The 16,367-nt window shown below is 43.7% G+C and overlaps 2 protein-coding genes across 4 annotated transcripts in view; one reads left to right on the top strand and one right to left on the bottom strand.

Moving 5' to 3' along the window:
• Positions 1 to 16,367, bottom strand: part of LOC110523977 (lysosome membrane protein 2) — a 69,412-nt gene that overhangs the window by 39,323 nt on the left and 13,722 nt on the right. For 2 of the 3 annotated variants that reach the window (XM_036977726.1, XM_036977725.1), the window contains exons 2-5: positions 11,541 to 11,698; positions 1,058 to 1,205; positions 494 to 685; positions 194 to 285 (exon numbers count right to left, since the gene is read on the bottom strand). In XM_036977726.1, the coding sequence (XP_036833621.1) occupies positions 194 to 285; positions 494 to 685; positions 1,058 to 1,205; positions 11,541 to 11,698 (590 nt within the window). Of the gene's footprint in view, positions 1 to 193; positions 286 to 493; positions 686 to 1,057; positions 1,206 to 11,540; positions 11,699 to 12,181; positions 12,595 to 16,367 lie in introns of those variants that run through there. The other variant, XM_036977727.1, reaches the window with a different exon arrangement.
• LOC110523978 lies at positions 13,408 to 15,303 on the top strand. Its single transcript, XM_036977728.1, has 2 exons — positions 13,408 to 14,605; positions 14,741 to 15,303. The coding sequence occupies exons 1-2, from the start codon at positions 13,699 to 13,701 to the stop codon at positions 14,902 to 14,904; spliced, it is 1,071 nt and encodes a 356-aa protein (XP_036833623.1). The 5' UTR covers positions 13,408 to 13,698; the 3' UTR covers positions 14,905 to 15,303.

Raw genomic sequence — 16,367 nt, 5'->3', positions numbered from 1 at the left:
ATCTCTGCAGCACTCCACCAATCAGGCCTTTATAGTAGAGTGGCCAGACGGAGCCTGGACTTGAACCCAATCTAACAACTTTGGAAAGACCTGAAAATAGCTGTGCAGCGATGCTCTCCATCCAACCTGACAGAGCTTGAGAGGATCTGCAGAGAAGAATGGGATAAACTCCCCAAATATGGCCACTATGTACCTTTCTCCTTTAAATCTGGCTATCCTGCCATAGTCCATGAAGTCTGCCTCCCCGGTATGGTAAACAACTTCACCATCATTGCTTCCATTTTTCTACAGAGTGGAAAAGAGAAGGAAAATCATTCTAAAAGGCCATTCATATTATTTTATTATACTAATATTTTATATTCAGGTGAAAGTGGTAACCACCAGCAGACACAACAGGTATCAAGGACCATAGACAGTTTAAATTGTTCTTTACAGAACTTATAAAGGGTTGAGTGTGTCAGATGTTGTATTTTGTATTCATTCCCTGACCTACCTTATACATGAGGCCAAAGTACTCGTCGATCTCAGGGTTCATGGGGTGTATGCGGGACAGCAGAGGGTCCTTGAAGCCCCACAAAAGCTCATTGACGGAGTGCGTCATGAACATGCCCACATGCAGGGAGTTCATCCAGATAGACACCAAAGAACTCTTCCAGAAGCTATCCTTTACCTTGTTCATCACAGCCTGAGCAGGGGAGGGAGGGGGAGGGAGTGTAGGATAGATAGAGGGAGAGAGATAGAGAAGGGATATAGATAGATAGATAGAGATAAGAGGGGGAGACAGAGAGAGAGCGCGAGAGAGAGAGAGAGAGGGGGGGGGTTAATGGAAAAGGTGGGAGAGATTACTTATTGTTAAACACAATGACCAAAAAACAACTAGTTCAAATAACAACAAGAAAAAAGAGAAAACAACAAAAAATTAAGAAATGAATGGTATGCTTCAATTTAGAAGCTGTTAAACCTCTACATACACAACACTTAACATGATAGTTGGCTTTAGAAGAGAAAAATAAGAGCTCATAACAGTGTAAACACACACACACACACTTTTACTCACCACAGCTGGGATGTTGATGGTTGTGATCATGTCTATGTCAGGATCACCCACTGACCTCTCTGGCAGAAACACAAAGGTCTTGCATTGGTAGGCAGCGACCCTTGTCCCATTCTCTAAAAAGGTCACGTTCTCCTTGGGCCTGTACTCCCTGGGACAGAGGAGACATGGGGAAAGTCAATATCTCCCTCCCCTCCTGGAGGATCTGAGCCCTAGGACCATGCCTCAGGACTACCTGGCCTGATGACTCCTGGCTGTCCCCCGTCCACCTGGTCATGCTTCTACTCCAGTTTCAACTGTTCTGCCTGCTGCTATGGAACACTCGACCTCTGAATGACCCTGCTGTTCGTTTGAACATCTTGAAGAAAAATCTGGCCTTTATGGCCATGTACTATCTCCACAGCCAGAAGAGGACTGGCCACCAGTCCTTATATAAAACCATTTCTGTATGGACCTTGCTTAGTGCACAGGGGCATTGTTACTGCTGAAACATGAAAGGGTCTTCCCCAAACTGTTGCCACAAAGTTAGATGCACAGAATCATCTACAATGTTATTGTACGCTGCATCGTTACGATTTCCCTTCACTGGAACTAATGGGCCTGAATCATAAAAAACAGCCCAGACCATTATTCCTCCTCCACCAAACTTTACAGTTGGCACTATGCATTTGAGCAGGTAGTGTTCTCCTGGCATCCACCAAACCCAGATTAGTCTGTCAAACTGCCAAGCATCGGCTGGAGTGGTGTAAAGCTCGCCGCCATTGGACTCTGAAGCAGTGGAAACGCATTCACTGGAGTGAGGAATCATGCTTCACCATCTGGCAGTTTGCAAAATCCTGATTGCGATCAAATGTCAAAGCAACTTGACAAAGCAACCTCAAAACTAATACCAGTAACAATAAAAACATCAAACAAGGTTGGGTATGGTGTGTCAATGACAAACACTGTGGATCACTAGTTTATATAGTGTCAAAGGACACACACATAGGTCTCCCTAGGAGAGGGGGGGACATCATATATTTATTGTTAAAACAAGAGGCTGCCTGGATCTTTAATTTAAAGACCCTTGCTCCCTTTGGTCTCAACGTACAGTACACCATTCCTGTTATTATTGTGATTTTGCTATTCATTGTAAATGTTTGTAGGCCTATTTAGCCAAATTGTATCTATGATCGTAGGCTATCATTCATGTTTTTTATATTTATTTTTATATCTAAGAATTAACCAAGGATATCAGGCCACACTCTGCCATGATGACACCTTTGATACTATATAAACTGGTCACCCGCAGTGTTTGCCATTATACCCTGATGAAGACAGCTTGTCTGTCGAAACGTTGGATATTATGTTATTCAATTATTGCATCTGAGTGTGGGTCTCTCCTAGTGTGGGTCTCTCTTTTTCTTTTACAAAAACTGACGGACCTTACTTTTTTCAATCTTTACTAACGACATGCCACTGGCATGTAAAGCTGGCATGTCTATGTATGCGGATGACTCAACACTTTACACGTCAGCTATTACAGAAACTGAATTGGAACAAATCATTCACTAAACCCTAAACCTCAACTAAATCTTGTAATGAATAATGTGGAAATTGAGCAAGTTGAGGTGACTAAGCTGCTTGGAGTAACCCTGGTTTGTAAACTGTCATGGTCAAAACATATTGATATAACAGTAGCTAAGATGGGGAGACGTCTGTCCATAATATAGTGCTGCTCTGCCTTCTTACTATCAACAAGGCAGGTCCTACAGGCCCTAGTTATGTCACACCTGGACTACTGTTCAGTGGTGTGGTCAGGTGCCACAAAGAGGGACAATTGCAATTTGCTCAGAACAGGGCAGCACGGCTAACCCTTGGATCTACACAGAGAGCTAACATTACTATTATGCATGTCAATCTCTCCTGGCTCAAAGTGGAGGAGAGATTGACTTCATCACTACTTGTATTTTTATGAGAGGTATTGACATGTTAAATGCACCGAGCTGTCTGTTTGAACTACTGCCACACAGCTCGGACGCCCATGCATACCCCACAAGACATGCCACCAGAAGACATGGCAGCAGATCAGGCTATGGGAGGAGCACAATACTACATAGAGCCATGACTACATGGAACTCTATTCCACATCAAGTAACTCATGCAAGCAGTAAAATGTTATTTAAAAAACAGATAAAAATAAACCTTATCGAACAGCGGGGACTGTGAAGAGACACAAACACATGCACAGACACACACGATAACATATGCACTATACACACACGTACACATGCATTTTGTGTTGTAGATATGTGGTAGTAGAGGTGGTCTGAGGACACACACATAATGTGTTGTGAAATCTGTTGTGAATGTATTGTAATGTTTTTAAAATTGTATTACTGCCTTAATTTTGCTGGACCCCAGGAAGAATAGCTCAGCTAATGGGGATCCATAATAAATAAAAATACATATCTCACCATCCGTTATCATCGGCAGCGCTAATGTGAGAAACATCTTCGTTCCCAATGCAAAAACATTGTGCTATCCTGAAGCTCGGACACAGGCTGCTTCCTATCGTTTTACGCAAGAACATGGGGGCTGTAGCTGTCGTAGTCCATGTGGGATCTAATGACATTGGGATGGCTAGCTCAGACCAGCTGAAACAAGATTTTAAATAACTGTTTGGAACTCTGAAAGACCAACAAGCATTTAATTATTTCAGGCCCAGTGCCCAACCATAAATTGTCAGTATTATCATCATACTGCAGGCCCGCAACATGTAACCAGCTTGTTTTAGCCCACGTACCAGCTCTAGGCATAGGCCCATTTGTACAGTTCTAGACAATATATCTATTTGTGGACATTCTGGTAATATCTGAAACTTGGCTAATTACGACTGCCGGATACAGATGTCTCTTTGACTGTTTATAATGTGTTTAAATCCAATGGAGTTGACAGAGGTGGAGCTGTCTCCATATTTACAAACGACAACTTAAATGTTTCTGTATCTCTCTCTTGTTAACAATGCCGAATTTATGCTAGTGGGAATTTATCACCCTCCCTCTGCCTCAACATGTGCTCTTAGCCGATAGTCTGACTTGCAATCTAACTATGCTAAATCTGAATTATTAATTTTGGGTGATCCTAATCTGGATTGGTTGATGCCAGCTTTTGATAGGCTGAAATATATCTGCATTGAGCTAAATCTAACTCAGCTGATAACTGAACCAACCCGCCTTAACTTTAACCTTTTACTGCAGTGGGCTAAATCAGGGGTACACAGAATGATTCTTAGTAGACATAAACAAATACATTTTGAAACAAAAGTATACACCTCACACAAAGGGGTGCCATATGGCGCCAGTGACCATTGTCCCGTTGCCTGCATGAGAGATGAAAAGCTCCCTAAATCTCAGCCTCACATTATGTAATGGGTGCGTGTTGGTGGAAGGGAAGTCAGGCGAAGGAGAATCGAACTTGGTATAAACGGAGTCATTTAATCAGTGCTTCACAAAACTCCAAAACCAAAATACAAAATAACAAAAAGTGGGTACAAAACCACCAACACATAATCCACAAACATACAATCAAACAATCTCCGACAAGGAAATGAGGGGAAACTGAGGGTTAAATACACAACATGTAATTGATGTGATTGGAACCAGGTGTGAAGGAAGACAAGACCAAACCAATGGAAAATGAAAAATGGATCAGTGATGGCTAGAAGGTCGGTGACGTCGACCGCAGAACCCCGCCCGAACAAGGAGAGGGACCGACTTCGACAGAAGTCGTGACACCTTATTACAAAGAGACAGTACCTCCCCACCCCCCCCCCGACATGCGGCTCCAGCTGCGCGTCGGCACTGAACTCGGGGACGAGAGCGATCCGGATGGAGACGGTGGAAATCTCGCAGCATGGAAGGATTCAACACGTCCTCCACCGGAAACGCAGCATCTCTCCCCCGGACCATACCCCACCCAGTCCACGAGGTACTGAAGGCCCCTCGCCCGAAGTCTTGAATCCAGTATGGGAACGAACGGAGTACGCCGGGGCCCCCTCGATGTCCAGAGGGGGTGGAGGAACCTCCCGCACCTCAGACTCCTGGAGTGGGCAAACCACTTCCGGCCTGAGGAGAGACGCATGGAACGAGGGGTTAATGCGGTAATCGGGGGGGAGTTGGAACCTGTAACATTCAATCTACTCAGGACTTGAAATGGCCCCACAAACAGCATACCCAGCTTCCGACAGGGCTGGCGGAGGGGCAGGTTTCGGGTCGAGAGCCAGACCCTGTTCACACCGGGGCCTCACTGCGGTGATGATCTGCGCCAACTTTCTGGCGCAGTACAGTGCGCTGAAGGTGGACATGGGCGGTGTCTCATGTTTCCTCCGTGCGCCGGAACCAGTCGTCCACTGCAGGAGCCTCGGTCTGATGCCAAGGAGCCAGAACCAGCTGATACCCCAATACACACTGGAAGGGAGAAAGGTTAGTGGAGGAGTGGCGGAGCGAGTTCTGGGCCATCTCTGCCCAGGGCACGAACGGCGCTGACTCCCCCGCCCGGTCCTGGCAATAAGACCTCAGAAACCTACCCACATCCTGCTTAACTATCTTCACCTGCCCGTTACTCTCAGGGTGAAAACCTGAGGTAAGGCTGACCGAGACCCTCAGACGTTCCATGAACGCCTTCCAGACCCTTGACGTGAACTGGGGACCCTGATCAGACACTATATCCTCAGGCACCCCGTAGTGCCGGAAAACGTGTGTAAACAGGGCCTCCGCAGTTTGCAGGGCCTTAGGGAGACCGGGCAAAGGGAGGAGAAGACAAGACTTAGAAAAACGATCCACAACGACCAGGATCGTGGTGTTACCCTGTGAAGGTGGAAGATCGGTTAGGAAATCCACCGACAAGTGCGACCATGGCCGTTGTGGAACGGGTAAGGGTTATAACTTACCTCTGGGCAGGTGTCTAGGAGCCTTGCACTGGGCACACACCGAGCAGGAGGAAACATAAACCCTCACGTCCTTAGCTAAACTGGGCCACCAGTACTTCCTACTAAGACAGCGCACCGTCCGACCAATCCCAGGATGACCAGAGGAAGGTGAGCCCAATAGATCAGCCGGTCGAGGACAGCAGACGGAACGTACAGACGCCCAGCTGGACCCTGAGGGGGAGCGGGCTCTGCACGTGATGCCCGCTCAACGTCTGCGTCCATCTCCCACACTACCGGGGCCACCAAACAAGAGGCGGGAGTATGGGAGTGGGATCCATGGCCCACTCCTCTGTGTCATACAGCCGGGACAATGTGTCTATCTTAACATTCTGGGAGCCTGGTCTGTAAGAAAGGGTAAATACAAAGCGGGTGAAAAACATGGCCCACCTTGCCTGGCGAGGGTTCAGTAGGAGACTGAGTCTGACGAGGAGTCGCTGCCTGGATGTACTCCAGATTGTGGTTATCAGTCCAGATGAGAAAAGGGTGTCTAGCCACATCAAGCCAATGTCTCCACGCCTTCAGGGCCTTGATGACAGCCAACAACTCCCGGTCCCCTACGTCATAGTTTCGCTCCGCCAGGCTGAGCTTCTTCGAGAAGAAGGCGCAAGGGCGGAGCTTCGGTGGGGTACCCGAGCGTTGAGAGAGCACAGCTCCTATCCCAGCCTCGGACGCGTCCACCTCCACTATGAACGCCAAAGAGGGATCCGGGTTGGCCAGCGTGGGAGCCGAGGTAAACAAAGCCCTCAGGTGACTGAAAGCCCTGTCCGCCTCAGCCGTCCACTGCAAGCGCACCGGGCCCCCCTTCAGCAGTGAAGTAATGGGAGCCGCTACCTGACCAAAACCCCAGATAAACCTCCAGTAGTAATTGGCAAACTCTAAGAATCGCTGCAACTCCTTTACCGTGGTGGGAGTCGGCCAATTACGCATGACTGCAATGCAGTCACTCTCCATCTCCACCCCTGAAGTGGAATTGCGGTACCCTAAGAAGGAGACAGACTGTTGGAAGAACAGGCATTTCTCAGCCTTGACGTACAGGTCATGCTCCAACAGACGACCAAACACTCTGCGCACCAGGGACACATGCTCGGCGCGTGTAGCGGAGTATACCAAAATGTCATCAATATACACCACCACACCCTGCCAGTGCAAGTCCCTGAAAATCTCATCTACATAAGCTTGGAAGACTGATGGCGCATTCATCAACACGTAAGGCATGACGAGGTACTCATAGTGCCCAGAGGTGGTACTGAAAGCCATCTTCCACTCGTCTCCCTTCCGGATACACACCAGGTTGTAAGCGCTCCTGATATCTAGTTTGGTGAAGAAGGGCGCCCCGTGCATTGACTCTATATCTGTGGCTATGAGCGGTAGCGGGTAAATATACCTCACCGTGATCTGATTTAGACCCCGATAGTCAATACAGACGCAGACCTCCCTCTATATAAAATAAACTCGATGAGACGGCTGAAGTGGAGGACCGAATGTAGCCCTGACGCAGGGATTCGGAGACATATGTTTCCATAGTCTCTGTCTCCGCCTGTGAGAGGGGATACACGTGACTCCTGGGAAGTGCAGCGTCTACCAGGAGATCTATCGCACAATCGCCCCGTCGATGAGGTGGTAATTGAGTCGCCTTCTTTTTAGAGAAGGCGAGAGCCAAATCTGCATATTCAGGGGGAATGACTCACCACCGTAGTAACACCAACGGAAACCCCTAAACACCTACCTGAGCACTCTCGCGACCACCCCGCGAGAGCCCTCTGTGGCCAAGAAACAGTGGGGTTATGACAAGCTAACCAGGGTGGCCCAGCACCACGGGAAACACAGGAGAGTCAATAAGGAAAATACACATTTTCCCTGCGTCACCATGCCCAAAGGAGCGGTGACCTCCCAAATGAACCCTGACCCTAACTATCTCAGGAGTTAACCAGGGAAGGACACATCCACAGGAACAATGGGGGTCCCTAAACTATGAGCTAACGCTCTATCAATGAAATTCCCAGCCGCGCCTGAATCTATGAGCGCCTTATGCTGGGAATGTGGGAAAAACTCAGGAAAAGTGACAGACACAAACATATGTGCAACAGAGGACTCTGGGTGAGAATGATGCCAGCACACCTGGGGTGACGCCAGAGCACCCTGCCTGCTGCCTCGACTCCCAGAGGAACCAACCCGGCACCGACCAGCAGTCTGACCTCTGCAGTCACAGATGGTGCACGAGCGGAAACCCCCTCCGGTCTCCCAGCACACCGCCTCTCCCAGCTCCATGGGTATCGGAGAGGGGGTGTGGGAGGACGGAACCACCAGACCCCGATCTGGACGTCCACGAGTAGCCAGCACAGGTTGTCCAGCCGGATGGACAGGTCCACCAGCTGGTCGAAAGTGAGGACATCCTCGCGCAGACTGCAGCGGTAGTGGTCGATCAGGGCCCTGTGTTTCCATCCCGCGCCGGCAGCCAGGGTCCTAAACTCCAGGGTGCTCCTTGTCTCTTGCCTCAGATGGTAGAGGCGCTCACCCGCCGCTCATAATACACAAACATACAATCAAACAATCTCCGACAAGGACATGAGGGGAAACAGAGGGTAAAATAAACAACATGTAATTGATGGGATTGGAACCAAGTGCGAAGGAAGACAAGACAAAACCAATGGAAAATTAAAAATGGATCAGTGATGGCTAGAAGGTCGGTGACGTCGACCGCCGAAAACACCGCCCGGACAAGGAGAGGGACCGACTTCGACGGAAGTTGTGACATCTTATTACAAAGAGAAATTATATGAATTTAAATTAGCAACAATTCTTGTGTGTTCTGGGATTATGTGAATGGGGAGTTTTGTGTTAGATATCTCTGACTTGGATCAGGCCCTAAATTGGTTTACTTATTTGCTCAACTCAATTTCAGATAAGCATGGACTGGTTAATAAACTAAGGATAAAGGATAGAGCTAATCCTTGGTTTACCTATGAACTATCAGAGAAATGACAAGAGCTTGGACTAAGGCTGACTGATTAGTCAGTCTGACTGGCAGTCTTTCAGACACTTGAGAAATAGATGTCTATCCCTGGTAAGAAAAGCAAAATCAACATACTTCTTGAACATTGGATCTGAGAATAGTGGGAATCCAGGTGCCTTCTGGAAGGTAGTCAAATCTCTGAAACAAAACTCCACCCCCTTATTACTGTAGCATTTTATGACAGCCTCTAAGATGGACATTTGTGGTGCTTTTAATAACCACTTTTCCTCAGCGGGCCACCTATTCTGTGAAATAGCTTCTGAAAACTCAGATTCCAGTAGAGGGAGTCTTTTGCTCACATCAAGCCAGTTTGCAAAGAACGATACATTCCCAGATCCACATTCCTCATTGTCTTTTCAACCATTTGATGTCTATGATGTACTAAGTGCCTTATTGAAGATCAATGTAATAAAAATTCACTAGGGCTGACTCACTTGATCCCTTTTTTCTGCTGTGGTTTGACCCACTTATTGCAGACTGGACAATGGCACAAGTCCTCCCCCTACATAAAGGCGAAGAGCCTTCTGACTTGAACAACTAACGTCCAATTTTCAAGCTATCTTGCCTTGCCAAACGTTTAGAGACCCTGGCCAACTCTCTGCTAAGATTTTTTTTTACTTCTCGTTCTGGTTTGAGACATGAACACAACACTGTGGCCATACTTGTCTTAGATGATGTGCAACAGTTGAAGTCAGAAGTTTACATACACTTATGTCTGAGACATTAAAACTTGTTTTTTAACCACTCCACAAATTTCTTGTTAACAAACTATAGTTTTGGCAAGTTGGTTAGGACATCTACTTTGAAGCGACATCTATATTGAAGCAACAGCTCAAGACATCAGTCAGGGAGTTAAAGCTTGGTTACACACCTTTCGTAAGGTGAACTAGATTCGATACCGTCAGTAAGCTAGATACTGTAGTTTTTGAACCAATATGTACATTTCACATTCTTAAAATATAGTGGTTAAAATATAATATAACCACTTTATTTTAAGAATGTGAAATGTCAGAATAAATAGTAGAGAGAATTATTTATTTCAGCTTTTATTTCTTTAATCACATTCCCTGTTCAAAGGTTGTCTGAAATAGGCCTATATTAGTTCAAAAACTACAGTATCTAGCTTACTGACGGTATCAAATCTAGTTCCTCAATATTCTGAAAGGTGTGCTGCATGGGTCAATTTTGGGCCCTGTTCTCTTCAGTATTTATATAAATATTATTGGTCTATCTGTTAAAACCTCTAACATTCATCTCCACACTGATGATTCAGTTATTTACTCCTGTGCCCTCTCAGTACAGCAGGCCATTTATGACCTTCAGCATGGTTTTGACTCAATTCAAAAATTGCTTACTGATCTTAAACTAGTGCTAAATGCTTATAAAAGCATGTTTATGTTGTTCTCTCGATCTTGTCATATTGACTCTGAGAACCTGCACATTTGCACACAAATCTCTTTTAAAACACACATTGAAAAATAAAAAAAGCTGAGAATTAAGATTGCTTAGATAGAGTCAAGGATATGTTTTGTATAATTCTACAAAGTCCTAGTAAAAACATAGGACTATAGCCTATTTTTGTTTCCCTTACAATAAAAACATTACAGTGTAATTAATTTGATCAACTTTATTTGTAGATTCGATTAGTTTTAGACTTAAAGGAATTAATTAAGTCCAGTTATAGCTTCTTTTGAAAAGTAGAAACGAAAAGATGATAATAATAATATAATCAGCCAGGTACAGGTGAAAATATTTGCTGTATTCCTAAATAAAAGCACCAGTGTATGAACAACTGGATTAATTGCATAAAGAAATATTAGTGGAAGTATATTCATGACAAGAACACTCATTTGGTAATTGTATCAGACACTGTAGTGCCATTATACCCGTACCTTTACTCATGAATCAATCGTACCTGTTGACATGACAGTGTGTCTTATTTTTCCCGAGTGGGAACTGTGGTGCTTGGGGAAAAGGGAGAAGAGGGAGAGCAGGACCTGCAGCCTGCTTGGCGGCTGTAGCTTCTTTCTTGGCTGTCATGTGGTTCTCACAAAGCTCACATGCCAGATCCAGTGGGATTCATGGTGCAGAGGATGCAAACACTCATATTTATTTTACATCTGTACACCGTGATTGTTGCTTTACCACTCTCCATCACTGATGTGGAGTACAGCTCCACTGCTCAGTTGTTTTGCGCAGAGGGGGGTAGCTCCCACCTTTGTTTGTTCATGAGAAAAGGGTGAAAAACGTCTCTAGTTTGGTCAAACTTTAAACTTCATAATGGCTTCATAAAGGCTTTATAAGCACTACATAAATGCTTCACGTATCATTTATAAGCAATGTCATACTACATAAAGGGTGATTTAAAATATCAATATAGCTGGTGCTTTGCCTACATATAGCTGTAGGTGTATGAGCCAACCTGAGCGATAAACTAGAAGTTAGCTTCATACATCATTCAAAAAGTATTTATAAACACCTCATCAATTCATCACAAATCCTACCTGTATGTGTAAGGGCCAACCTGAGAGACGAAAGGCTTGGCTCCAGCCAGGAACTCATCTGGGTTGGTGACGTTAAAAAAGAAGTACTGCATGAAGATGGGAGGAGGAGGGTTCTTCCATGTTTCAAACACACGGCTGCCCTCTGTCAGAGTTACCTCCTGAAAGACACAAACATAGAACCAATCAATCAAATGTATTTTATAAAGCCCATTTTACATCAATTGTCAATTTGAATATGAAGAATGCTGAATAATGTGGTCTGTTTTGTGCACTTCAACTTCTGTATTGCCTGCTCTTTGGTGTTTAGGCCGGTGAGAACATGGTGCAGTTGAAGTCGGAAGTTTACACTTAGGTTGGAGTCATTAAAACTTGTTTTTCAACCACTCGACAAATTTCTTATTAACAAACTATAGTTTTGACAAGTCGGTTAGGACATCTACTTTGTGCATGACACAAGGAATTTTTCCAACAATTGAATCCTACAGACGAAGAACCATATATGTGAAATTTAAAAAAAAAGAGAGATATACATGAAAAATCCGTATTGGACACCATTTTTCTATAGTGAACCGGTTTCACAAGCTTTCCACGCGCTAATTAACAATAATTTTAAATTTAAAGATAGGCTCTCGTGGAATTACCGTTTATGTGCACCACTCAGAATGGACGGACAAGCGCACAGCCTTTCTGTTGCTGATGAAAATCGCAGAAATGTGGGAAAGAAACGTAAAACAAAACTAAAAGAATGGAAAGACAGGCAAAGAAAGATCTTACGGGATGCGGGAAAACCCTATACAAATCGTAAGGGTCAAGAAAAAACTGGGAAAAGCTGTCCAAAAGAGGTATGTGGAAGAACCGTATATCAAACAATCAAGCTAGCTAGCTATAGAGTACAGTAACTAACATGTATGTTCTGTGTTGTCTAATTTGTAACTATAGAGAAAACATATTAGCTAAAGTTCGTTGGCTACTAACTCATACATTATCGTTACAAATGTTATTGCTAGATTATAGAAGAAACATAGCTAGCTACTTTTTCTCCGTCCACCGGATGATTCGACATGGCTACAGTAGCTAGCTAGTTACACTGTATCCTGCAGGAAAGAGCGTGTTCCACGACGTGCAGAAAGGATTGTGGAAAGTTGACTGATGAACGCAAGCTGCATCTGTTCAACAGGTTCTACACTGTCCCATACGAGAAATAACAAGCGTTGATTCTCTCCGGCTTAGAACAGGTTATAAATAAGACAAAACGCCTATTATTATAATAGCTATATTGAACACTTGCATAGTTTAACTTTGACAGTAATGATACGTACATTAACGTTAACTCTAAAAGTGCTGTGTTACACAATGGTGCAATGCAAACTCATTCTGTGTATAGATTGGGAGTGTGTGAAAGATGGAGGTCCTGATCAAGCAATGTCCTGAATGTGCTACAGTATATTAAATTCTGAATTCATCATTGTCAATTTTTATTGCAGCATGAGGTGAAACGGAGACGTAAACCTGAGGATACAAAGGAGAACAAACGACGGAAACAAACCTTCAAATACCATGTACAGCAAGCAGGCCAGAGATTGAATATGTGCAAGGTTACTTTCATGTCTGTGTTCCAGCTAACCAACAGCCGTCTTCAGGCAAGTGAAAATATGAATTAATGTCTATATGAATATCAATTACAAACATATTGTATTCTCTGTACTAGTTTTTAATAACCTGCTAATTGAAATGTAATTGTTTTGGTCAGGTTATTCAGGAAAAGTTAGCTGAGGCAGGTGAGGTTGCAAGGTCTCCAGATCAGGCTACTGAGGCTAGGTCTCCTTTAGAAGATGGAAGAGGGAAGCATAGCAATAGGTAATGCGCTATGAGGACTGAGTGCCGATTACCTTCCCCCTCCCACCGGACAGCACTGGCCTAATTCTCGCCGCCCTACAGGACCACCCGGCCACAAACGGCAATGGCGTGACCGGGATTTGTACCCCGGTTATAGCGACACAGTTGCACTCTAAAGCAGGTCCCTAGACCATTGAGAGAATACAAGTTTAACAACACCTTGTTGTCTCCTTACAGGCCACATCGGATACATGCTACAGTGAAAGAGGGCATCAAGGAGCACATTCTATCTTTCCCAATAACCCAGAACCACTACTCACGGATGAAGGGGGATGTACACAGAGAATACCTCAGCCCTGATCTGAATTTGTTGCGAATGTACCGACTCTACAAAGAGAATAATACCACATCATCTGCAAAATTCTGGGTTTATAGGGACATTTTCAAACAGCAGAGTCTCAATTTCGGCCAACCCAGGAGTGACACCTGTGGCAAATGTGACGCATTCTTCACTAAGATGTCAGCAGCAACATCTGGAGAGGAAAAGAGGAAGATTGCAGTTGAAAGTGAGTTACACCATCGAAAAGCCGAAAAGGCCTACACACAGCTTCAAAGTGACACTGAGTGGGCTAAAGCCAATGCTGACTGCCATGTCATTTCTGTGGATCTACAGGGGGTGATGTACACCCCTAATCTGACCCACTCCAATGTCTGCTACCAGCGGCAGCTGTCAAATTTTAACTTTTGCATCCAGGAACTTGGAAAAGAAGATCCTGCATACATGTGTGTTTGGCATGAGGGGATTGCACACCGAGGGTCCATTGAGGTGGCAAGCTGCATAATGAAGTGGGTGAAGACAAAACCAGAGGTGCGCAAGTTGATCATATTCAGTGACAGATGCTGTGGGCAGAATAACAACTGGCGGATGCTCAATCTGATGTCGATGCTCGTCTCTATGGGTTACTTTACCCAAGTTGAGCAGAAGTTCATGGTCTCTGGTCATTCTTTTCTTCCTTGTGATCGAACTTTTGCCACCATCGAGAAGAGGCGCAAGGTGTCAGTCCTTCATACACCTGATGATGTTTCAAAGATGATACTTGAAGCACAACCAGCAAAACCATTAAAGGTGATGAGGATGCAATGTGAAGACTTCAGGCACCTCCCAGATTCTGTCCTCAAGCGACCAGCTGGACTACAGATCACCTCAGTGAGGTGGTTAAAAGTCACAGGTATTGCACAGAGAATAGTTTACTAACATCCCATCAACATGCAACATGTTGTTCTAACAATAACATATCCTAATGCTTGACTGTGAAAGTTGTTATTGATGTCAGGAACTTAAAATGTTTCTGTTCTAATTTCAGTTGAGGATCCTTGGAATCTGTACGCCAAACAGAGCCACAGTCTATTTGAGGGATGGAAGTTGTGGCTGATCTCCAAACCAAAACAAGGAGCTACACCTCCCTATTTTGCAAGCCACTACCCTAGAGCATATGAGAGTCCTCTGCCCATCAAAAAAAACAAGTGATGACCATGCTGATGACCTGCTCAACTACTTGCCAGCTGCTGCATGCTTTTTTTATGAATCACTGCAGAGTGAATCATTTGTTGTTAAACCAAGCTACATAATTAAACGTTTTTTCTGTGAGTTTATGATCCCCTGAACCTGTATAGTATGTTGAATCTGAATACATTTCAGAAGACATGTTACCCATATTGTAGGAAATTAAATGTATCGTAGGTGTTTTCTATGTGAATCAATTTGTGTATGATTTGAACCAGCACAATATATTGAATTAATTTAATTTTAAGATGTTGTTCCTAGTGTAGAAAATGTTATGTACAATGTGTTCTGTTGATAATTATTTTGTGTGATCATTTGAACCTTTTTTAATCTGAATGAATTAAAAACAAATAAGTCATCACATACAGTATGTGAGTATTAATTTGATCTTGATTCCCTTTTTTTATTCATTACAATATACACTGTCTCTCTGCCACCACATTTAGCATTAACTCTAAGCAGTTAATACTTATTTACTGCTGTCACCTCAGTGCAGAAGGACATTTCTTGCCTTTAGCTTGGGTTTAACGCAATTCACAACGTAATTGCTGATCATAGTGTTAAACGCAAAGAGAATGGTTTTCTGAACGTTTTGTAATATTGACCTTCGGGACCTGCATAATGGACATGCATATTGGCACATCACATTTATCCCTATTTGATATTTACAAGTTGTGCTTGTTTTGATTGAATTCATTTAATTGTATTCTATTTTGGTAGTTCTATGGTATGTTCACATTGAGGGCTTCATTTTAAATGAGACTAAGATTTCATGACTTTGACTTTTAAGAATAGTCATCAGTGCTAAAGTTGATAGACCACCTTTAAATGAACCTCCATACAAATGAATTAACTGCATATTGCATTTAAGTTATTTACATGAAGGGCATATGTACTTGAAAGTACTTAAAACATCCTATCAGGTGTTAAAAAAGGACATCTTACAAGAGTCATGCAAAATGTAACATATACTGTTTTTCCACAAACTGAAATCATCACTGGAGATATACTGTTCTTCCACATTCTAAAAATTAAAACGGCAATAAAAAAAGTATTATTTGAAATAACAAAAAAATATAAATTGTTGTTGGAAGATATGGGTATGGTGAATTATTTCTCAACCATAAAACACCTAATGTGGTACACACAATTAATAATATAAAAATAACTGATTATCTTAAAATTGAAAAATTGTCACATATATGGTTCTTCGTCTGTAGGATTCAATTGTTTACAGACAGATTATTTCATTTATAAATCACTGTATCACAATTCCAGTGGGTCAAAGGTTTACATATACTAAGTTGACTGTGCCTTTAAACAGCTTGGAAAATTCCCGAAATTGATGATGTCATGGCTTTAGAAGCTTCTGATAGGCTAATTGACATAATTTAAGTCAATTGGAGGTGTACCTGTGGATGTATTTC

Source organism: Oncorhynchus mykiss, chromosome 5 (genome assembly GCF_013265735.2).
Source record: "Oncorhynchus mykiss isolate Arlee chromosome 5, USDA_OmykA_1.1, whole genome shotgun sequence".
NCBI lineage: Eukaryota > Metazoa > Chordata > Actinopteri > Salmoniformes > Salmonidae > Oncorhynchus > Oncorhynchus mykiss.
This window is presented reverse-complemented; position numbering and strand designations above follow the sequence as displayed.

Coding starts and splice junctions, on each gene's coding strand:
- LOC110523978 (XM_036977728.1), top strand. CDS start 13,699: ATGAAGGGGGATGTACACAGAGAATACCTCAGCCCTGATCTGAATTTG. Junction 14,606..14,740: donor GAGGTGGTTAAAAGTCACAG/GTATTGCACAGA, acceptor TTCTAATTTCAG/TTGAGGATCCTTGGAATCTG.